We start from the raw sequence: 24,536 nt of genomic DNA, 5'->3' as shown, positions 1-24,536 counted from the left end.
CCGTAAGCGATCGTAACCCCTGTATTTTTTTTTTTTTTTGTAAATAGAATTCCAAAACACCGATTTGGGTAAAAGTCCGTCAGCAGTAACGGTTGTCTCTTTTTTTCTCGTTTTATAAGTGCTTAGAAATTGTCAGCATCCCTGGTCGCTGAGGGCCACCCAACAAAACCAAAAATTAAAAGACTGCAAGCTCTAACGCCAATTCTGTTTACGATACGGAGAGGGCTACAGCACACATGCAACATCAGTATTTTGCAGGTATAAAGCATGTTGCATGCAGCACACATGCAACATCAGCTGGAGTACCATTCGCTTTGCGAACCACGGAGACGTGTAGAACTCCTTGAACAGTCACTTGTCTGGAATGCTGTCATTGGAACTTTTTCGAATGAGTTTTTCACGTTGTAGTTCGCAGTGCTTGTTGCAGCCGTAGAATGGCTTTTATATAAATTGGTATAAACGGCAGAACGCCTATTTGGAACTCTAAGTCGCCAAAGCAGGGACACATCCGCTGGTAGCTCACTGGCAGCCAAGCGAGAAGCGTCGGAGATGCAGAGCAGTGTGCGATGTTTGCAGTAGCAGCCGTTAACGTGACATTTTGCCGTGCACACGTTTCTGCCTGCGTAGCTTCAACTCCCCGCCCCTCCCCCTTTTTTTCTCTTCCCTTTCAGCGCTCAGAGTTCTCCAAAATTGTACGTCTCTCCTCCTAGGGACAAATATGGCATACGCGGTGCCCTAGCCATTGAGCCTCCGCCAGCGCAGCCCCAACAGCCACCGCAACAGCATCCCGCCGACCTCGCGGTGACCCCCGTCGCGTCCCACGTGCCAGTTCCGGTTCAGGCCCCGGGACTGACCGACCTGCGGGGACGACGGAACAAGCTCTTGTCGGCGCTGCTTCCCGCGCTGGTCCCTCAGGGAGCCGCGAACGCCTCTCAGCAGATGGCCACTTCGCCGTCGCCGTACGCCGCGTCGCTGGTGCAACAGCAGCAGCAACAGCAGCAGCAGCAGCAGCAGCATCAACAGCCGGCCCAGTCGCACCACAGCAATCATCTCCATCATGGCCAGAGTCACCATCATCACCCACAGCTGAACGGTCAGCAGCTGAATGGCCAGCACCCGCCCGCGCTACTGTGCGCGGCTCCCCCGCCCGCCATGGAAGACCACAGGACGGCCGGCACGGACCAGGAGTCGTCGCCTCTTTCCTCTGGTGAGAGCTACGTACCTCGAACGCTGGGACGCTCCTGAGGCGTGATGTAATGCAGCTTGTTAAGGCAGGTACGCACTAATATTTTTAAAATGCACCCAGAGCGGCGTATTAAAAGAGTCATCATCACCAGTGGCTTTTGGTGATCTGCGAGGTCGTTTCTTTGACTCTCTGTTAATGCTTTTATGACTATATTATACAATGAATGGGTAGTCACACGTCTGGAGCCAACAAGAGAAAATTCAGGATCCCGTATGAGGACTTAGAGGGGGGAATTCCATTAATCGTTGTAAGGCCGAAGTGAGTGTGACACCTGCAGTATGTGCACTTCGCAATGCCTTATGGGCAGACTTTAATGTAAGGGCATCGAACCATTTTCTTGCTCTCAACGCGACCCGCACGCGCTCTCAGGATTCGCAAAACGCTGTATTTAAATTACTTCAGTCACAAAAGAAGATACCATTTGCTACAGGCCACTTTTCCGTCTTGTAAATGAGTCTATTCCCGCGTAAGAAGTTTCTTGTTGATAAGTGGTGTTGGGGCGCTAGTTAGGCGAAGAACTTTGTGTTTCAGAAAGACATTCATTTTGGGCTCAATGAGAAGGTACTCGCACCGCTGCGCCAACAAATGTTTTTTGGGGGACGTCATCGTTTAATATGGAACTTTTATTTAAAAATAAGATTTAGCAAGTTGCGGCTTTCGGGGCGGAATTCTCAGTTGCGCCCGTTTCAAAAATGTCCATTTCGTACCCGTTCCAATCACGACGCAGTTGCACTTTCAAGGCCTCAGACTAATAAAATGCACAGAAAGCGACGACCCGCGTGTGTTGGGCAGCGTTGCGTTTGTTTTGTCCGGTTTCAGCCAGTCAGGGCTCGTTCGAAATAGACATTTCAGACGGACATGAAAATGAACAAAACTGAGAACTACGTCCATGGTGACGAACGTAACGACGTCAGTTATGAAGGCGAAGAAACAAACTCGCACCCGCGAATGGACGCTAGCTACTTCTCGCTTTCGTCACACGTGGGTATCTTAGAATGTCTGACCAGGTCTCCCGGTACCGTCTGCGCAGGCTCATGGTCTTCGGCCGAAGACAGCCCCCCGGCGCACCACTTCAGCCTTCCGCACAAGCTGAGGCACAAGTGGCACATCAGTGGTTCGGACAACCTGCCCGCGGCGCCACCCGGCAGCACGGTGGTCATCACCGCCGCCACCATGGTGGCCGGCAGCGGCAACGGCAGCGGTGGCAGCGGCGGCGGCTCCTCGTCGCCCGAGTTGCGGTCCTCGTCGTCGTCGTTCCACGGGCGCGAGGACACGGCCTCGTCGGACGGCGACAGCGGTGCCTCCAGCACGGACGCCCCGTCGCCGCGCCGCGAGGAGGCGTCCTCGGCCAGGAAGGGCCGCAACGGCTCCGCCAACGGCCACCACCACCACCACCACCACCACAGGTGGGTGCGCTAACGGTGCGGGACCCTTTTACAAAACGCAATCTGCGGGTCGAGCCCGCCTGGGAAAAACGGTATCCGCGTGACGAAGTTTGCGAGCGAAGAAGCATTCGAGACCCCGGTTCGTCCCCAGCGATAGTACTAGGGCCGGCCGGCAGGTGTCGCAGACAGAAAAAGGCACAGCATAACATATAGTATGTCGTATTACTCGTATAGCATGGGTTTATAAGCTTCGTTGGTGCGGTGAAACATGTCATCACCTCGATATTAAGGAGATCTCCCCAACAATCAGCCAACCAATTAATCGATTGGTGGAAGAAAATGCTGAAAATGTACGGTGACACGCACGTCACAGCCGTTATAAGGATCGTTGTGGAATCAAAAGAGAAATGTGGTGCTGTGTTAAAAACGATAAAAGCGGTATTGTCACTGTAGAGAAAACACGAAGTGGGCGAAGCTGTGTGTTTGGCGCGTGGATTGACCAAGTGCTGTTATGGCCGACACCTTGTAAAGAAATCGCTTCACCCTCAACCATGGCTCCCGTCGTTTGTCCTGCCGCCACGTAACAGTATTCAGTGTCGCAGGCTAAACTTTTCAGCACCTCTGAGAGGAACATTTTAAACATCATCATTATTGTCGTCACCATGCTCTCCATCCTGGTGTAGTGTTGGCGCCCGACGCGAGCAAGCGCCTTTTCCTTGAATTGTAACACGCGGGCATTGCAGACTCCCACTTGTTGCTTGTTTGTTGCTTGCTTACACAAAGCTAAGTACGCAGAAATTCAAGTCAAGTTTTTCTATGGTATTAGAAGTATAAAACGACAGTCTAAGCCAGCTTCCGTAATGAAACACTGTCTTCGGCGCAAATAAAAAGATGGAGACCTAGTGAGTGTGTGTGGTAGGGAGAAACGTTTAATGCAGTTAGATATCCTGCCCGAAGCCGTACGCGTGGGAAGAGACAGAAAACATGCCTTGTTAGCAGGCGCAGAATGAAGAGAGCCTGACTAGGCCTTGTGTAACAACGCTGTGTTACCGCGCAGGTCGGCACACTCGCGGCTCGACCTGCAGACGGAGAACTTCCAGCTCCGCTCCGAGATGCAGCGGCTGGCCGCCGAGGTGGCCAACCTGCGCGACATGATGATGAGCGGAGGCCCCTCACCCCACGGAACGCCGCAGCCGCCGCCACCGCACCTCCACCCGCTGCAGGCAGGGGGCGCCCCTGGGGCAGAACTGCGCGCGCCCGATCACCCGCCGCATCTGCAGCCGCCGCCGCACCTGCAGCACCTGCAGTCCCTGCAGCAGGTGACGCCGCCGTCGCACGTGCAGCACCACCACCACAACGGCAACGGCCGCATGGCGCCCGACGAGAACGGGTCGTCGCCCGTCGGCAACGGCTCGTCGGCCTCCTCCTTGAGCGGCAGGGAGGACAACCCCAGCCACTGACCCGCCTGGCCCAAACGGGGGGCGGCGCCCTCTTGGTTTTGATCACCATCTAGCGAAATGTAAAGTAACTTGACTGCGCATGCGCCCCTGAAGACGTCAGCGTCGACGTCGTCTTGGCGCACTGGCCTCACGGGACTGACGCACCCTCGCGTTCGCCCGTGCCTTCTGCCTCTTTCTGCAGCTGGTCGAACCATGCTGGAAGACTGGACTGCGCTGGCATGGAAGGAGTGCATCCCACGTGTGGTGGCCTTTGAGAGTGGACTTCGCGAGTGATTTGTGTGTCTGTGTTTGCGTGTGTGCTGCAAGCTTCTTTTTGTCTTCACTGACTGAACACGACAGTTCCCGGTGGACCGGCTTCGCTGAACCAGACAAAACCTAGACTGACCGCGCATGCGCAGCGATACACATCTACGTCACCTTTTCTTGTGCTGGACCGAACGAGTGGCCAGCGCACCCGAGGGCGTTGTCTCTGCTGCTGAAATGACTGACTGACTGCCTGCCCCCAGAGGGCATACCAGTAGCCCTGCACGACCGTCTTGCGACAAATTAGCGCGCATGCGCAATGTGCACGGCACCATCGTGGCACGACTTCGTAATAAGAGGTGTGTGCGTAAGTGCGCTCTGTTTGTCTGCATATTCTTGGCTCTTAAACACTGCTGCTGCCGGCGAACCTCCCGTAAAAACGACAAAGGAAATTTTCCAACCTTTCCTCCACACAAGAAACCATGCCAGTCGTTATACAGTACTACTGTGCGCGCATAATTATTGCACATGTTGTATAAAAACTTCACCCGTTCAGCGCAGTACGGTGGGGTAATCTTGGTGAGTTGAGGTCCCCGATGATGTAATCGACAGGTTGGTGCTACGATATACCGCTTTACATGACCCCTTTGCCTACGCCGATGTCAGAGTCTTGTGAAATGCTCTCGCACTTGCTCTATATCCAGTTCTATTCTTCCCTGCCCGGCGTCATGGGATGATGTTCCCTGGCTACATCTGTCAGTAGTGACGACTCTTTTGTTCGGGTGCTCTTGCTATCGTTAACCGTAGTCGTGATGCCACCAGGTACGCTGTACACGCGAGTATGTCACCCCACTCTTTTAAAGCTTTCCGCTTGTACCAGGAATGTTGTAACTGGGCGCAAAAGATTATTTTAGATCAGAATTGGATGTCCTCGGAGTTTTACTTTGTGCTGGTAACGGCGCCTTAATATCTTTGAAAATTCTTAGCGTGAATGCTTCTTACCTTCAGTTCATCAAGAAGATCCAATCTTTCCCGACCCCTCTTTTCATTGAAACGCTTTGAGTCTTTAAAAAACTCCACAAATATCTTTGTAGGCACTGTCAACAATCGATTCTCATACTAGAGTCTTGACACTGTTTGTCGTGGTTCTTATTGTTCCTTGGAGTACCATGCGTGCTGTGCTTTTATTTCAACTAAACATTACAAAACTTGCTCTTCTGTTAGCTTCTTCGCACTTACTCGGACATTTCCCCGCTAACCACATCCTTGACCAGTTTCGCAGAAAATGCCGCAACAGACGCAAAGAACCGCCATAGTGCGTAGCCACTACGTGTAGCCGTTTTCGTGCGAGCTTTTTTTATTTATTTACTGGCTCCGCACGGCGAAGGGCCATGTATGGGAGTTTCTGCGGGGATTTCCGCGAGCCGGCTGCAGGACACGTCATGGAAGCAGCAGAAACGTCTAGATGAAGACGTCTAGATAAGAGGCTATCGCTGGACATGCGCTTGCACGGCGTGCCGCAGACAGACAGGCGGACTGTACACACATGCACCAATAGACGACGATATCATTCCAACGAAATTCTGAACATCTCCGCACAAACTTGGGCGTGGAGAAACGCTGAGTGGTGGTTATCTGGATGTCGAAATTTGTAGTGATTCACACACGAAAACCCTAGGGGTCGATCTGCGCGGCATGCATTCATATGGCATTGACTACCGAGGGAAGCCTGACAAAGGTAGCTTGGCAGAAATTCAGAATCGTTGAAGTTGAAGAAACAAAAAAGTACGAACCATTTTCGTGTAGTTTTGTGGGAATCGTCAAGGAAGTCGACGGCCGGTCCCGTGTCTTGCCACATTTGTGACATCACGACTTGAAACAAGGCTCACCGTACATTTTGTGTTCGTGAAGTCAATCTGCCTCACCAGTGGCATGCTGACACAGAAAAAAATGGCAAGCGGAACTGAATCTGCTGCGCGAAGGAGATAACAGAACGAGAAATGAGTCTATTTTCAGACAAGCTGTAAAAAGTTATTGAAAGATACTGTTTATCAAAGTTTTTTTCTTGTTATATCTCTGCCGGCGGGACACGTTTGTGATGGGTTTGTGAGATGACTGTAGTGACCGATTGTGTCAATTGATGATTGTGTCAATGTGTAAAAACGAGGAGCATTTGCGCAGAACATTTCGTTTGCTTGTTAGTTAGAAGATTTAGATTTTTACATATCTCAAGTGATGCCTGCACCACATGTCACGGTTACATTTTCAGCATGTCAAAACAATCAAGTTGTTTGCTTAGCGTTGTAATTTTAACACTTTCTTGAGACAAAAACAATCCAGCTGTTCTGAAAGTGTTCACAGTCCTGACTTTGATGTTCGGCGACTCAAATCGCCCAGTTGGACATCCAAAACAACGTGTCATTTACGTAATGCCACATATCTGCTGAAGTGCAGCAAGTGTTATGTTTCACTAATGTGACCCTTTTGGGATAAAATCTTTGAGCACTAAATTTTGAGCACCAATGAAACTGCTCCACAAACAGGCTGGCTGAGTTGTTGCATTTGTCAGGAATGTTATAAATGAGGGAATTGTCATTTTTCTCTTTGTGCAAGGACAGCCGATGTCATAAAACTTTTTTCGTTGAAATATAAGTTGCTTTTGCAGCCATCACATTTCCCGGGACAGTATGGAAACCCAAAAAAGCTTATCGCAGGACTTCCTACTTCGGCGTTGTTGCCATTTTTGCTCCCGACAAAGCTCACGGGTTTGAACTGGCTAGACCGAGTACAATATAACTCTACCATAGCCTGCCAACACATTAATCCGGATATCAGTTAACGCTGCCAACTAACGAATTCATTCTTCACCATTGAAACGTTCAATTCATTTGGATTCAAGTTAAGCATGTTTAATTATAATGATTACTGCACCGACACACACTGGGTCAAAGCACAGCTTTGAAACATCATTGTATTTGCCGTGTATACTTTGTGTAAATGTATGACACGGCTCCGTCCCGAATACCATTTGGAGGTCTCGTGCAGATAGCGCAGATTACCAAACCAACATACGTTTTGGACAGAGATTGAGCTTGTCTCAAATCAGTCTGAATTCACAGTCACTAGTTGCAAGTGCCTGCCGGGAAACACAGCAATCAAACATTACCGCTGCGACCATAAATCTATCTCCCAAACTCGATCTCAACGCTTTATGCTTTACTGTAGTGGTTATGAGGTCTTCTGTGTTAATATCAGGCCTTTTCTAGAGTAACGATACATACATACAAGCACGCGACGTACATAAATATACATACATGAATGCATACATGTATACATACACACATCCATCTATAAATACGTACGCTCAAACATACATACATGCATGCACACATACATATATACACCTTGCATTGTGTTTTGGTAATGACTACCAAATATGGTTCAGGTATTATCAGTAATCACCCTTTGTGGTTACTTTTACTACCAAGGCGTACTGGGGCAAAGAGCGTTATTGTAAACGCTTGCATTACAGTTCCCATGGTCAGTTAAAACCCCATTTTAAAAGTAGCGTTTCTCTTTTTTTCTCGTTTGCAACCTTTAAGACACTGATTTCGAAACACTGGTTTAACGCGAAAAATGTGATGGCTGTAAAAGGCATGTTCAAATTATTGTGCCCCCACTGTTTGCCTCGAAAAAGCTTCGAAATGCTGCTCGAGATTCAAGTGCCGCTAGCCCCCTAAATGGCGTGTTGATGAATTTCCCAAGACACGTAATTCAACGATGTCGGCGGAGCGTGCTTGCGGTGGAATGGACCATTTCACAGCTACTTTGTCTGCAGTCGCACTGGCGGTTGTAGCAAACGTCTAACCGACGACAAGTTCTGCTGGTTTGTACAGACACTTCAGAAGCCACTCTTTAACCATTATTTATTTGATCCTTCTGCTTGCAATCCCGGTGACGATTGCTGCAGTCGACGAGAGATCGTCTGCGCTTAGGACAAGTTACAGACTGTGACGCGGTCGCGTCAAACGCCGAACGCGGCGTCCAGATGCGGGAGGCCTGTTCGTGCTTGAGATGGTTTTCTTGTAAATTTCAATGCACAAGCTACAGGGCGAGACATACGGCAATATCGCTTCTCCTTGGCCTGGTTTTCGGTTTGTGCCCGCACGAAACGTCGCTGATGTGCCTTTCTGTACACTTTTGTGAATTTTTTCTCTTTCCTCGGCACTGTCACGTGAGTCATTTCGGGAGTGTACACTTATTTTTGTAGCCTCATCTCACCATATGCGTTCTTCGATCAAAAGTGTGCTTCTGGCACGAGGGCTCGCACGGCAAAATGAACAAAAAAGATCGTTTCCACCAATGTCCGCGCTTGTGATAGCCATAAAACCAGTTCTTGGACTTCTTGCCGCAAGAAAGCTGTGCGACGCTTCTTGGAAGGCATGCCATGTTTGTTCTGGTCAGCGAAGAGGCGGTATTTTTGTTTTTGGATCAGATTAAAGACTGTGCAGCAGTTTTCTGTTTCTTCCGGGCCGGAGTATTTGGCATACACTATTGGCGTATGTTCGGCTTATGCCAGTCAGCAAAGGTGTACGCCAGAAAACAAATGGCCCACATTCGGCGTACGTTAGTCATTGGACGTACTCCAAAAAAGCAATTGGCTTTTATTTGCCGTGAATTAGTCACCAAAGATGGACGCCAAAAAAATTTGGCCTACATTAGTAAAAAAGAATTGGATCGAATTCAAATAGCGTATCAAAGAGCTCCATCTTTTAGGCTATGCCAGAGACAATTTCTTGTATTATGTTGTCGACGATCACTCCGGTGACGTACGTTTCTGAAAATGTAGATTACTGGAAATTCAGCCCGCAGCCTCTAAAGTTTGTAGTTAGCTGGAACAGTGGCAGCGAAGAAAGTTGGCTGCGGGGGAAGAAACACATTTCCGCTCAAAATTGCCTCGTCTGTGCGAACATTGCTGTGAAATTATTCCTTTGCGTGTGAGGCCCTGCCCAGTCTCATAATGACACCTGCGTGTGCTACACCATGGCTCTTGTCGCACAGGTGTTGTTCATTTTCTTCTTGCCATGTCATGGGAAGGTGTGTTGTGCAGTGGTGTTGTCGAGGATATTTTGTTACCATCCGCTGTACCTTTCACCCTATGTTCTTTCCTCTCTGTCGCCATCTCTCTCTCTTTAAGCAAACCAGAAACACGTTCCGTATGTGCTTCTTGCCCCATGAATAACCAATCGTTCGTCCAAACCTGTATTGTACACAGTCTGTCAGCGTGGTTTTTCTCGCGTTCGCGGCGGATCGAAAATAAAGAGAAGAAAAAATATATGCGTATGCAAAAAACGCCGCATTGTGTCTTTGCTGCTCTTCAGGATGTGGTGGTGCAGGTTTCCAGCACTGCAAATGACGCCACGCCGTCGAGGAAGGAGTGTGATGGTGGCGGGAGAGGAGGGGAGGGTGCGTTGAGGAAATTGCCTTCGAGAATCCGAATCTGTTACACAATCACAATCGTGTTATCAGCGCATACTACACCGCACCGATAGGAGGGAATGACTCTAGACCAGTGTGCATTGAAATGCCGCCACATGCAAATTGCGCATGCGTAATAACTGCCTTGGGGTAGCATCAACGCCGTCCGTTGCATACCGACCTCAGCAGTGGTATACTAATTGCATATACGTTGATCGCCACTTGCTGAAGCATGAGTTACGCCTCTGTTTTTGGTTGTACCAAAACATAGTGACATCCAAGAACCCACATTCTGAAAATGAGCATTAAAAACCCAGGGTACTTATTAATGTAGGGATGGAACACCTTCGGTGAGACACAGAGCAAGAATTTCAATGTTGCATTCGGTTATTACTCACTCTACGGTTGTGTACAGGCGATACATCTGCAACGCGGATGCAGGGACGCGTCATCCGATTCATGCAGTTGTGTTGTTAAAGTTTATATAACATGTCTAAAACTTTTCTAGTTACACAGGATAGCCCGGTGCATTAAAAAGGCAGGAAATTCATTATATCTGAAACGATAGCTCGCCAAATGACGCACAAGTTGATTCAAAGGAAAGAGAAAAATAACTTTAACGGGAAGCCCTTTGTAAAGGCCGGAAGTCTCCGACAAGAGTCTGAAAAGTGGGATGGGTGCAGGGTGAACTGTTTGGTAAAAAGAGACAACTCAATGGCAGTTCACTTTAGTGCAGACTAGCAAAGTTTCAGTCCCATGCTTTCCGCGAGGTGAAGGTCCAAGTGGATGGATCCACGGTTCCCTGCGCGCAAGTCTAAGCGGACCAACGTTCCTAAAACGCCATTTTTTTTTGCGACACTGTAAACTGGACAGTGCCACTGGAGAAACGCTCAGTGCCCCGGTACAATATGTAAGTGATTGTTATTTTGAAGGGTGTATGACTTCTCCCGCCCGGAATTCTATATGGTTAAGGAAATGATTTTCTCGACAGCGTGAACTTCTGAAATGTTTGGCGCATATTTGGGAGAATAACTAATGTCGATGAGTGGCGGGGCATTGACGTAGTGCTAGGAGGGTTTGCAATCGTGATAAGCTGAAATGGGGTAGTCACTTGGAAGGAGCTTGACCCTGAGGCTATTTTTCAAAACGACCAGTTCTCTAGCCTGGTGCACCAGCTCGATTCCGAGAAAAGCGTTGTTTAGCAGCTTGTTGGTACGGACGCCTGGGTCTCAGTGACCAAACAGCCCCGTTGCAGCTGTGTGAGATTTGTCTTTTGGCGCTGTTCTTAAACGTATATAACAGAAGAAACGAAAGAAATTGTAAACAACACCGACATTAAAATCCGTATGTTCTTCGGAAGTAAACCAACTATGAAAACCTCCCCATTCTGAGTCCCAGAGGTGCGTAAAGACGAAGGGCGAGATCTTGCAAGCAATCGAGTAAGGGCGCAGCAATCGAGTTATTCTCTCTCCAGGCTGAGGCTACATCAACGCCTCTTTGCGCCGCCAAGACGCGCCCTGAGACGCATTCCATACTGCCGACATCACCGCTCCAAGCATGTCCCTCCGGACGTATATGAGCTCGTCTCGGAGGTTGCAAGAGAGGCGCTGTTTAGGTCCATTTGGGATAGAGTAAAGCACTATGTGCAACTTGAAGACCTTAAAACCTGGCCCAAATTTTACAATCGCAGTTAAAATGCACAAGCAATGCCTGGTTATCGCAGTGCGGTTAATGGTGGGCCTAGAATTTAGTCAGGAAAAATCCGAGTTTTGGTACCATAGGCAACACTCTCTCGTGTCTTTTCAGTTAAAACATGCGTGAGACTTCCTTAAGCAAGTTCGCGTAAATAGTGACCAGTACTACTTACTGGTTTAAGTAAGCTTCATGCGGTTACCTTCGATTCGCGGAGGGTGTTAAAGAAGAGAGGGATGTGGCAGAAACCATACAGGGAATAGCGGCAAGAACCCAAAAGTAAACATCAGAACTAATATGTACTAAAATTTTTAAGCTTAAGTCTGAGGGCGAAGAAAAGTATGACTGAAGAAGGCTCAAATAAACATTGATTACGATAGGCTTGCGCATAAAGTGGCTGGATGGCTGGAATAAAGTGTTTTCATGTGCTGAGGTACTGTGCGCCTGTTTCCACAGTCAGTCCTTATGTTCCATTACATCTTCTAAATGCTTTATTGTTATGGTGTTATGTACGCACTTATATTCCCAAATACTGATAGAAATGGGAGCGATGACATAGAAAAACCGCTTGATGACACTAGAACGATAACGGCAGAACGGCAATCCATAGAATGACACTCCGTTGGCTAATTTCACAGCTCTTCTGGCAGTTATTTATGCAAATGATGCTCAGACAGCGTCAATGAGGTGCTTTCGGAGAAGCACAGCGCGTTATGCGCTTGATTCTCTTAGCACGTGGATACTTTGTGCTCTCGGTGCTCATGAGAAAAGCTGGCTTTGGTCTCACTACGGTCTTATGAGAACACAGAATGTAATCTAAATCTCCCCATGTGGAAGAAGCGAGACCACTAGTCTTTGGACACTGGGACAGAGCATGCTATTGATTAACGTGATCCTTTCCCTAGTTCGTATTTCATGATTGCAAGAGTTGAGCGCAAAAAGGGGCAGGGGCGGGGTAGACATGACACAAGGGCGCTAGTGCAACTGAAGTTTATTTTTCACACACACTCCTTTTTAATCGCACTCAGAACAGACGAAACACAAAAAGAAGAATGAAACGTTAAAAATGTAGTCGCAGCCACATTATCTATTTGCGCGCTCATTGATGAACGTCATGGACCCTCGAACTGGCAAAACCAAGAAATTCAATTTATGAGGACAGCAAGTGCAAAGATGTCCACCCAGAATATTCGCAGCTTCCTCCCTGGTGCGCGGTTCAGCAGATTTGAAGAACACTTCACGCTAGTATCTTATCAGCTAGTAGTTCAAAAGCTCCAACAGCGTGCAACAGTTAACCCCTACTGAGCTGGAGTGCTTGCCATCCGGGGTAATTTTGACTGCGGAGGTTATTCGCGTCAACAAATGTTTTGGCTGCCTTTCGTTATGATGTGCTGCAACCATCCAAAACATTTCAACAGTGGCATCCCTTCTTTTGATTGAATGGGGTCAAATCAAATAAATCAAATAATTTATTTTTAGTCTATTCTGTATCAAAAAGTAGCCAAAAAGTGTAGCATAAGTAGCACAAGAAAGGAACACGCGGTGTGATATTTTATGTTAAAACCATGGTGCCGATAGAATGGTAATGTATGCGGCTAGGCAGGCTTGTGGACGCCCACTTCTTGACTGTAACATGAGCTGATTTTATATTCTACTTAGGAAATAAATGTTCAGATCCAAGCACTAGCTATAAGAACTAGGATCAAGACATCGAAGATGGTGAGGATCCCGAAACTGTGGAGGATGTTTTTTTCGCCTGCTGTTTTCTAATCGCAGGCTGGATACATTTGAGCAGGTGTTGATGTCTGCCTTCTGATAACTTGTGTGGGTGGAGTCTCAAGGAATGGACAATATGAAAGTGTAACATAACTGAGCCAGAGGACATAACTGTGCCAGTGGTCAAGACCCAGGTGTTGGGCCTTGACCACTATCGAGCTTTTGGTGAATGCATGTCGCCTTGTCGAGTAAGCTGTTTTGTGAGACAATATTTTGGCGGGTAGCGATAGCTTTGCAGAATATTCACGTGAAAACGAGGTTTGCCACCAATGATATCCATGCCACCTCACTATTGGCGCGGGGTGGAACTTCATGCCTCTATTGTGGGCGTCAGCGCAGGAATCTTTTGGTAAAAAAAAAAAAAAAACGTCGGCATTCATCCCGCGTGAAACCCAGTGTCGATATGTGTAGTGTGTTTGTGAAGATTGTCCAACGCGGCCGTTATTGAAAGAAATTCCAAGCCAAATGACCTTTCTCCGGGAAAGTCGTGCAGGAAATGCGAAAGTTACGCTTCCAAAAGAGCGAGAAAGCAAACAAAATTGCGTTCATAGCACATGAGAAGCCGTTGCTATCAAAAAGATCTGCACTGCCAGTTTTCACAAACACTATTTTAGATAACTTGTACTGAAATGACCGTAAATAACTAGTAAACTACTACCTTGTTAACGCTCAGAGACACGTAACTTTTTTATATTACAACGACGCATACACAGTTTTTGGAAAGGCCGCTTTTCAAAAAACGGTAGAAAAGTATATGGATATAAGAAATTTTTCCGTGATTTCTCACAGGCTTGTATAAAAAGGACATGGATATACCACCCCCTTGCCAATACGATTTTTGCCATTGAGATGACCTTGTTATATGACTTGCTTTAACCGGGGTTTTATGTGTGTGGTGGTGTGATTCTGGAATAGGCGGAATTGGATTACCCTCCAAAAGCAAAGTCTATCTTACGGGAATCAGCGCCCTTTGCATTTAGTGTGTATAATTCCCTAGAACAATCGCCTGCCCTCTGTTCCGTCTTTTGAACACGTTAATGTGTTTGCGCGAATTTCGAAGTAACGTATGTGGGACCTCCTCCATATGCTTGACGCAATTTCCCCTACGCCCGTAACTTTGTTAGTGCTATGATTGTGTGGGCACTTTGGCGCATTAAAAAAAAAGAATCGCGGCGATGTGGCTGTGACTGCCGATTCGCGAACTGTAGGGCCTGTGTGCTATCTGCGAAACTCGAACATTGATATAAAAATAAAGCATTTTGTTCTTCCCATCTGCATTTAAGATGTCCACCAGAACGTGCACACACACAAGCCGAAAAAATTCGAAGGTGAATAAGGTGGTGCTAAAATCATCTTGCGCTTCATATTTAAACGTTGTGTAAGTGGAAAAATCACAACAGTTCTACATAGGTGCAGACGGTGCTAGGCTGCAGTAATGTCTCAAGGATGTGAATAACATGTCATCGGCCGATCGTGGTGTAACTTTATCGTTCGTGTTTTTTTTCCCGCGCACATTGAAATGGGATTTTACCAAATGGGACTCATCCCAGTGCTTCTTTTGGGTGGACTGTTAACGTTGAAATCTTGCGACGGTTATGGTACCTCTCTGTCTAGGGTATACGCTCCCAACTCCAGTGGAGCCGCGCTTCAAAGAGCTGCGCTTATATTTTCTCATTTATTTCCTCCACCAATTGGGCCTGCCTTGCAAAGGAAGCTAACTCTGTAGCAGCGCCAGCGTCAAGTGCCCCACAACTGCGCTGTGCGCAGAAGACTTGCGTGCATCGATGTCGACGCCTGGAGCGCTCATCTTGCTCGTCGTCCCCCTGTCTTCCCGCCTCCCAAGCGCCAGCGTCGATCCGCCGGTTTCGCGGCGCGGCGTCAACGACCTGGCGCGTTTTCACTGTCGACGGTCGCTGCCCTGGTTCAAGTTCGTTCACTTTAGGAAGCGCGGCCGGCCCACCTTTCACCGGCGGCCGCTGCCGCGCACCGCTGGCCGGGTCATCTGGCGCCACTGCCGCGTACGATACGCTGCGCCTTCGTCTGCCTTACGCACGCGATAGCGACGAGTCACCTGCCACAGGGTGCTACTGGGTGACGTGGTGTCCCCTAAGAAGAACTTGTTGCTGGGCGATTTGGTGAAAATTCCTCGGGGAACTTAAGTCTGCTTACTTGCTTTTGAAGGCGAAAACCTGGCGATACTTATTAGCAAACCCTTTATGGCTGCATCCTGTTTCCGCCTCTTTCTTTGCTTTCGTTTTTTTTTTGCATTACTTTCTTTTTCTTGTATTACTTTACCAGTTTTTTTTTTCTACTCACGTGGCGTCACTTTCAGGTGTCACACGACACGCACTTTCCCGATTCTAATTAGTAGTTTTGGGAATTTCGTAAAGCGGGCTCATTATCACCTCAAAGCTCTCGGTTTCTGGCTCCCAGTTCCCGATCACCCAAGTGACAGGTGCCAGAATGAAAACAACAACAACAACAATTTTTGTTCCATCGCCCGTGACGTGCGGCTCTCGCTTTGACAGGTTTAATAGCTAAAAAGGCGAGCCCACCAATTGTCATGCACTCGTACTTTCGCCCTTCACGTGTCACCTGTCTTAGCGCTTCAGCCATGGCCTAAAGCGGCTTCTCCTGTGCTGCGTCGTTGGAGCAGCAAAAATTTACACCGATGCGTCAATTTGCTGTTGGAGCAGACGTCTCTAGCTTCGTGACATGGTCGAAACTCTCATCTTGATGGGGACGATTCTGCTGGTTTTTCTCGCCTTAAGGCAGCTTCCGAGAGAAAGATATCAACATCTAAAACTTACATTCCCTTAAAACTTGCCGGTAAACAACATCGCTCTGTAACAATAACAAAAAGTCCGTGACATTCTATAGCTGTGTTTCAACTTTTTTTACTGCTATTTGGACGTGAGGCTTTCCCGCATAAAGTATTCAAAACACGTTAAGGAGATGTTGGAGAGAATAGTAAACTTTGTGAGTCGTATTGATCTTAAATAATGACCACAAATGATGCTACTACTACGATATTGTGGTCATGATGGGGCAATTTTTTTTGAAGAGACTGTTATTTTTCGACAGGTCGACGCTCACTATAAACAGTGGGCGGCATATTAGGTCTTGTCAACCTGTAAACCGAAAAAAAAACTACAGGTTTTCCTCTTGTTATACGGTAATCTGCCAGATAGGTGCAGTCTATGTAGCTTTGAATGTACGCAGCGCGTCTGTCTATATTTCGCAACCACCGGCGAATCTTTCGTACAACGTATACCTATGTTAGCTCTCGAATACCTAGGGTCCACACCTGCTGTCTGTTAGGCCTGTATGTTATGTTGTGAAAATGGGCCGAACAGATGACTGAAAACCAACCGCTGCACTGCTAGCAAGTGTTCTATGTACACTTGTAAATCTTACTCGTTAACTAAATGCATCACTGACCAGTACCGCTCAGTCACGTTAAAGCCAGAATTCCCGGCTCCTAACTTGCCCGTGCCTCTCGGCAAAAATGTAATTCATTTTCGTCAGGACGTAGTTGCTACCTATGAAACAAAAGCAAATGCAGGTAACGCAGACCATCTTAGTTCAACACTTCCACCATGATGCTTTGAACCAGGCTTACTAAAGCGAAGCTTTCTACGCCTCCCTGATGGCGAAATCGCCCCAAAAAGCACTGAAGGAAAGCCAACTTTCTCTGACGATGATGACGATCGTCGATGAAGTAAAACATGGTTTAAACACGAAGCTCTCGTTGGTCGAAAGACAAAGTCTTCAAAGCCCAAGATCCAAATCGTTACTCCCAGAACTCACCGCAGGAAAGCCAACTTACACAATGGGTTTCCATAAAGGCACGTCAAGCTTTTTCAGAAAAAAAAAAGAATTGTGGTTGATCCCTCTTTCATAGGAATCCGCAAAACAAGAAAGTGAAAGGAGCCTTCACAGGAGCAGTTGAATTTTAAAGGAACCTCCTTCATGTGCGAAGGGTTTTGCGAGCCTTACTCCGCCAGATGAAGTGACGCCGACACGCAAGAAACAAAAAACAGCGGAGGGTGCCTCAATTCACGCGCGTCCCCCGTACACGAAGGTGGTGGCCTCGAGGCGCCAACAATCGGCGCTAATTAGCGTCATGATGCGCCAGTTCGCTTGCCTCTCGTAGACGGCAGCACCATCTCAATGAGTCTTAGGGAAGGAGATAAGACGCTTTTGTAAATCGCTTTTGTAAATCGCTCCTTTTGTCCGCAATTGGTCCAGGTTTCAGCTTTAACTGTAACTGATAACAGCTTCCGAAGGGGGCAACAAAAGCGAGTAATAGACGAAGCAACTAGAGGGAGCATTTGCGGCGCTGAGCCAATCACGGGTACCATTACATGCTGGCGTGGTATCCTGGACAGTCTCGGCAAATTAAATTGAGCCTAGGAAGGCAATATAAAGCAGCTTATAAAATAACTAAAAACAAAAGGAAAGAAAATAGAAGAAGAAAAGTAGATGAGCAAAAAATGCATTGCATAAAGTCAAACCAGATAAAACACCAAAGGATACAATTTTTAAAAATGCTTTGGTTGTTTTGATTTCTAAAATAAATTTTATTAAAGCGAAAAGCGACTTAGAATGAATAGTCGTCGGAGCACAAAAAGTTCCGTCTGATCAGAGCCCCGTGCTCTTATGTTGTTAACTTCAAAAGGGCGAAAGAAAACACTTTGATAAGACACTAAATATATTTCTTTTCCCATGAAATATTTCAGGTTCTTTCATATTTATCTTTGTGCCGTCTCCATGAATTCGAGTAGCGTATGTGATGTTGTGCGATATTATGTGCGTAATGTTATTAAGAGAGTTTACTTCGTAAGAAGGTACATGACCATAAATAGTCATACCGTATTTAATTATGAATTCACCCAAGTTTCTTAAACCATTCTTTTTACTGTGTGATCCCGAACAGTGCCAAGCTCATAAAAACGAACACATACCGCTCGCAAGCAGTTGGCGAGCTGCTCCACGTCTAAACTCCAAAATAAAGTTTCATCAAAAATCAATCGTAAATACGTAATGTCACGAAAAACGTAAATATGTCGACAAAGATAATTAGGCCAGGCGCTGGTACGTAAGAGCTCATAGTTGCTGGCGGTGAAGGTCCGGTGAGGGCTATAGAATACCAAACCAAACTGGTCTTCGATTTCTTTAGAGAAATATGATTAGTACTAAGCCAATTCATCATAAGACAAACATCCTCTTGCATAAAACGTACACTATCATCGTAGTCTGAATATGGTAAACGAAGAGCTGTATCGTCGCATACATGTAGATTTTGACCTTAAGTGGCAAGGAAGCTGAATCATTAATATAGATGCTAAATAAAAGGGGTCCCAGGACAGAACCTTGTGGAACGCCAGAGTCCGGTTACTAAACATCACAAAAAAATCTTGATTTGTTACGTGGAAGTACACTTATTTTTTCCGGCGTATGAAGTAAAAACTTAGAATAAAAGGTTCCGCAGGCTCCGTTTTCTGGATCGTAGAGCGCTGACCTCTGTCGGGAGGCAAACGACGCGGGGGAGAAAGTTACGCGCGCTGGCGGACGAAACGAGTTCTCCCGCTGTGCATGCATGCACGCATCATCTGTGCTCAGGTGAGAAGGCGAGTGAGCGTTATTGCGGTATCAACAGCGTTGGGCGGCGCTTGCGTGTGACACAACGAGGTCACCGCTCTTTTCGTCTTTCTCTTTTTTTTTGCTTGCGCTTGAGCTGTTGCTTTCTTTCCTGAGCTTGAAATGGAAATGAGCGCTGCTTTAGACTGGTCGAGGAAAAATAAAGGAGGGGGAATGTGGCTGGTGCGGCAATATAACGGCGGCCGTATAAGAGCGCGAACGAGGAACTAATGTCGAAGACGACGATTATGCGCTGGTCTGGATATACGGTCAACGCCTGCTCTTCGTAGCGCCCGTGCCTTGCATGTCTATCGGTGCGCTTAGGTATACCGAGCAGATAAAGAACAGCTTAAGGTGGCCCACGTACGTTGACATGAGTTGTTTTCGGAATACGATGTCTCAATAAACGCTGCACGGAAGCCGGAGAAAACAAATGCAAATCCGACGGGTATTTATCTGGGACAGGAGTGCATCAAATTGGTTTGTTTGAAAGAAAGCGACCGCAGAATGTACCAAATTTGAAGAAAGTAGTATATATTGTGACGAAAATGAATGTATATTTCTGTGTGCGTGTGCCTGTGTTTCTGTGGTCTGCGTGTGCGTGAGCGTGCGCGCGTGCCTGCGCGCACATGTATGTATGTGTGTGTGTGTGTGTGTGTGTGTGTGTGTGTGTGTGTGTGTGTGTGTGTGTGTGTGTGTGTGTGTGTGTGTGTGTGTGTGTGTGTGTGTGTAATAGCGCAGAAGAACGATAAGGCAAGAGAGGCGTAAGAAAAGTAGGTCGCTGAAGGTAATCGGGCCAAATCTCTCGAACTCGTTCAAAACGACGCTGCGCGATTTATTACACTCAATTACAGTAGAGAATCCAGTGTAACATCCATGAAAAATACTTCGCATTTGCCTCAGCTCTTCCATCGTCGTCAGTATTTTCGTCTTTGTTGATTTCATAGAATATACTATCACAATCCCTACTTGTGTTCCACGGTGGTTTCTGCGCCTTCATATGTTTTTGTCCGCATTGATCACAGTCATAAAGTTGCAATCATGTCTTGTCGCACAAAATCTTGTTCTCAGTCTTTCATTCCTCGCACAGCATATGACTGGAACCACCTTCTCTGACCAATCGCCGCCATTGAAAACCATCAACAGTTTCGCCTAACTTTAGCTAAAATTGTTACTTTAGGAACCACATAGACCTGTTATACACTACCTTTTTGCTGAATTGTATGATCTGTTTTGTTTGTGTTTGTGTTTGTGTGTGTGTGTGTGTGTGTGTGTTTGTAACCCACTACCCTCTGTAACGCCTCTGTCCTTGAGGGTATAATAAATGAAATGAAATAAAATGAAATAATTGATTAAAACAGGATGTACATATCTGGGCATGATCGTATATAGGTGAGATATCTTAATACCAATATATACGTCAAATAGTCATTGCCAAAAAACAGAGTGAGTATTAGCTGTGATAATTCAGTTAGTTCGTTATAGCGACGGTTTAGTATATGGTGACTGAACGAAGTACAATTACAAAATGTGCCGGTTCGAGAATTGTAAGGAATGTAGATTCAAAGTTTCCGATGCAATATTAGACGGGTAGCCTGGGGCTAAAAAAATTCGCTAGAATACAGCGGCAGTATGTTGTTTTTGAACCTGAATGTAATCTTAAATGGACCCTAAATAGCTTCCGAAAGTCGCAGGGGCAGCGCGAACAGCGGCCCCTGCTGTTTTGAGTTGTTTTAACAAAGTTGCATTAAAGAAACTCGAACGGAAGGCTTGTACTCTCGGTTTTGTTGTATTTTTCCTCGAATATGTCTGTTGTTCCCTTTGCGCTGAAAAATGCGAATACGCATGAACCATGCTGGCACCTACAGTAGTTTGGGACGGCATTTGTGCTTCGTGTCAACGAATTCTTTCACCTGTTCTTTGGCCATGCGGTTGAACGGAGTGACAGACAGACAGACAGACAGACAGACAGACAGACAGACAGACAGACAGACAGACAGACAGACAGACAGACCAACAGAGCGACAGACAGACAGACAGACAGACAGACCAACAGAGCGACAGACAGACAGACCAACAGAGCGACAGACAGACAGACCAACAGAGCGACAGACAGACAGACCAACAGAGCGACAGACAGACAGACCAACAGAGCGACAGACAGACAGACAGACAGAAACTTACGCGTTTTGGTAACCCAAGAAAGACTAGCGTTTTGAAAAGCCACGATGGGGCTTCTTGGCCAGTACTTGCGGATGCGGAACAGCTCAGATAGGCCTCCACTCTTTCTTCCAGCCTTTAGTTGCACAGGGGGTTTGCAATGCGGATGCCACAGTGACCTAAAATGGTCGGGAATGGTCTGCTCTGAAAAAAAAAAACGCGCCGGATTTGGCGACACAGTGATCGAACGAGCAGATGACAGTGTGCTTCCCGTATACCAACACGCCGGCGGCTTCAGTTTCTGGGGCTCCTTATAATAGGAGAGCGAAGGAAGCCACTGGAAGCGCGCACTGAACTGGGTGGACGGGGCGTAATTAGCCGTGGCCCCCTCTGCCTGCGGGAAACCCGTCAAAGCAAAGCGTCATGAATGACTTTTGAAATAGCCGGTTGTTGGGAGAGACAGAGAGAGATTGAGAATGAACTTTTTTCAAATCAAATACAAATGTGTAGCTTCTCGCATGACGGAAGTTTACGGCATGTGCGCATGCGCAGAATTGAGAGCAATAGGCGGAAAATATGAATTTTCGATCGCCTTACCTTTGCTATTTAGTGGACTTGGGTTAGACAGCGGAGTTTGCGGGGTTGGTAGTATTACCCTAGGGTTACATAGGTAGCCAGTAGGAGTAAGGCATTTAGTCGTTGGCGTCTCTCCAGTTTGTAGCGATGAATCCGCAACGATGGAGATGGCGTAGACGAACGATACAGTTCCTCAGCAGAGACCAGTGGAGTTTGAGGAAATGTACACCCCTGGGCGGCTGCATGAGCCGCCTGGTTACTAGTCGAGTTCGGCTCGTGGCCAGGTACCCAGTCAAAGCGGACAGTGATGTGGTTCCTTTGAAGAATTTGCACTTGGTATATAATTTCATGCACGATGGGGTTAGTGGTGGTATAGGAGCGAAGTGCCTGTACGGCCTCGTAAGAGTCAGTGATGAGTCGAAGCAAACGTGAGAGAGCCGCTGTAGTGTCATACAGGAGGGAGGATACAGCGGAGTTCAAAGCGTGCAGTTCTGCTTCAAAACTTGTTAAGGTGTGGTCCATCATGGTGCAATATCCCGGCAATGCAGAAGTTCGGGCACGTCCATGCAAGGCCTACACATTTAGGGGTCACACTGACATCAGTATATATATCGACTGCGCCGTCCTGCTGCGCCGATTGCATCTGCAGAATGCGTTGTCTGCGCAACTGAGGGTTTCTGCGTCCAATGCGGTGCGAGTGCGGCGTTGTGACGCAGTCCGGTCGTGCGTGTACAAGGTGCGATAGGCACTGGAAATGTGCATGTTGTAGGGATTTTGCGTACGTCCCATGTAATCAGTGATAGCACTTGGTTTGCCACGGGCCGTTTGAAGGATGCCTATGCTTTGGCTTCATCGATGATTGCTGAGACAGGTGGAAGAGGGACCGATTGCTCCAAACTGTGGATGGGGGTGTGCCGAGGCAGTCCGCTGATCACGCGAAGAGTGGCCCTATGTAGTACCTGTATGGTCTTAGCGTTAGTTTTATTGAGGTCGCAAGCCAGTGCCCCGTAAGTAAGAGTGCTCACTGTGACGGCCCTGGCTAACGCCTGTGTGGCGGCTTGAGTTGCTCCTCCATATTTGTTAGAGAGACGCCGAATGTTTTGAAAGACGCCTTTGCACTTTTTCTTCAGGCGCTGTAGCCACGTGTTAGCGCTGTTTTTAGTTCCAATGGGCAGTCCTAGCAACATTATTTGGACTGTTGAGGTGATTATCGTCTGGTTTGAAATTGTCACTGGAATGGGGAAGGGGGGTGATGGAGGTGGTTTGCAGCCGTACACTGCCAAGAGCTCTGCTTTTTGGGAGCCCAAACTCGGACGGTGATGACTCTAGAGCTTGAAGGTCGATTATTTCATCTTCCAGAGAAGAAAAGTCAGCTGTCTCTGTCCATATAGTAATATCGTCCGCATAAATGGTGAAGGGGGACACGGCTTCAGTATCGAGCCAATGTACTACCCGCGGGATATTGCGAAGTTGAACAATAGGGGTCCCAAGATTGAGCCTTGAGGGACTCCTCTATCCAGGTAGTAAGTAAGATGATCCCATCCCGGGTGAGACCCCTGCATGCAGTCGCATGGGGCGGCTTTGCAAGAAATTACGAATCCAGGTTTGGGCTCGGCTGCTAGGGTGCCTTCGAAGATCGATGGCCATGACGGGGTCTGGATCTCCTCTGTTAGAATGAGGCTGGTTCATGACCCACCGTAATAGCCACAGGCTGTCATGCGTCTCTAAGTTTGGCCGAAAACCAGTCTGGGCCGGATGAAAGTAAGGTCGCACATATTCAAGGTAGTGGATGGTGCGAATATTGATGAGTCTTTCGATTAGTTTGCACAATACAGGTGTTGATGAAATGGGGCGCAGATTTTGAAGGTTTTCTGCCGGCTTCTTTTGCTTTGGTATGGGGAAAATGAGTGTAAGAGAAACTTTAATCAGTGTTAAAGTGAGCGTATGTGTGGTCGTAGTCTTCAGTCCGAGACTTTGCTGGTGTGGCCGGCTGTCTTCACCCTCTAGCAAAAGCTGCCTACCAGGACATGAGCTGGCCAGCATTCTGGCGTCAGGGTTTGGGAATGGATTGAAGATCTGGGTTTATTAGGCATTCCCAGACAACATGGTACAATGTGCCAGGGAGCTGGGCAGTGAATACAGAGGGGATCATAGAGAGTAGGATGGATGGCGTGCAGTCGTGCTGGGTGTGGGTATTAGTCATGGTGACGAAATGATGAATGCCATTGGGGGCCTCCCCTTCCTATCGGAGAACTAGCCTTTTCACGCCCGATCTCGAAAATAAATTAAGGACTAGCGTCCTAATTAAGAGCTGGTATTAGTTCAACACGCAAATGAAATTTATTATTTTGTTTTCGTAACAGTTGTTCCCCATTGTTTGTTGACGTCCTCTATGGGTTTCATCAGATATTAACATAAGCTGCATTTAGTCTCCTGTACCTTTCACTACATTTTCCTACATTTTCTTCTACGTATTTTTAACTACATAAAAATCCCGGTGTTTTCTTTTTTTTTTTGGGGGGGGGGGGGGGAGGTGGACATTTTGCTGATATCAATTTCGATAGATACTATCCTATCTTAACAAATTACGACGATTTATGCAGATTGGATTTCCTTAAAGATCAAATATGTCCCATCATATTGTGTAATCTCTCCCTCTCTCCCTCTCTCTCTCTCTTGTTGAATACAGCCGACAGAAGCATCTGGAAGCGGCGTTACGACAGGGCATTGATGCCTGGCGTATAGTTGGCCTTGTAGTAATAGAGTTCATAGCGAAAAGTTGGAGCTGGTTAAGAGCCCTCACTCTTAATGCAGTTACATATAAGGTCAATTTAGTAAACAGAACAATTTTGTAGAAATTGTTTTATTTAATCTACA

The 24,536-nt window shown here is 47.1% G+C and overlaps 1 protein-coding gene across 3 annotated transcripts in view; it reads left to right on the top strand.

The window, feature by feature from the left end:
• LOC144162602 (uncharacterized) overlaps positions 1-9,677 on the top strand; it is a 112,432-nt gene extending 102,755 nt beyond the window's left edge. For 2 of the 3 annotated variants that reach the window (XM_077693211.1, XM_077693210.1), the window contains exons 3-5: positions 672-1,207; positions 2,277-2,652; positions 3,689-9,677. In XM_077693211.1, coding sequence (XP_077549337.1) covers positions 672-1,207; positions 2,277-2,652; positions 3,689-4,091 — 1,315 coding nt within the window. In that variant the 3' untranslated portion in view covers positions 4,092-9,677. The remainder of the gene's footprint in view (positions 1-671; positions 1,208-2,276; positions 2,653-3,688) is intronic. The other variant, XM_077693212.1, reaches the window with a different exon arrangement.
• Positions 9,678-24,536: the final 14,859 nt, after the last annotated feature.

Source organism: Haemaphysalis longicornis, unplaced genomic scaffold (genome assembly GCF_048455015.1).
Source record: "Haemaphysalis longicornis isolate Haplotype H1 unplaced genomic scaffold, Haemaphysalis longicornis Haplotype H1 scaffold_12, whole genome shotgun sequence".
Taxonomy (NCBI): Eukaryota; Metazoa; Arthropoda; class Arachnida; order Ixodida; family Ixodidae; genus Haemaphysalis; species Haemaphysalis longicornis.
Note: the sequence above shows the minus strand (reverse complement) of the source record. Positions and strands in the feature narration are given on the sequence as shown.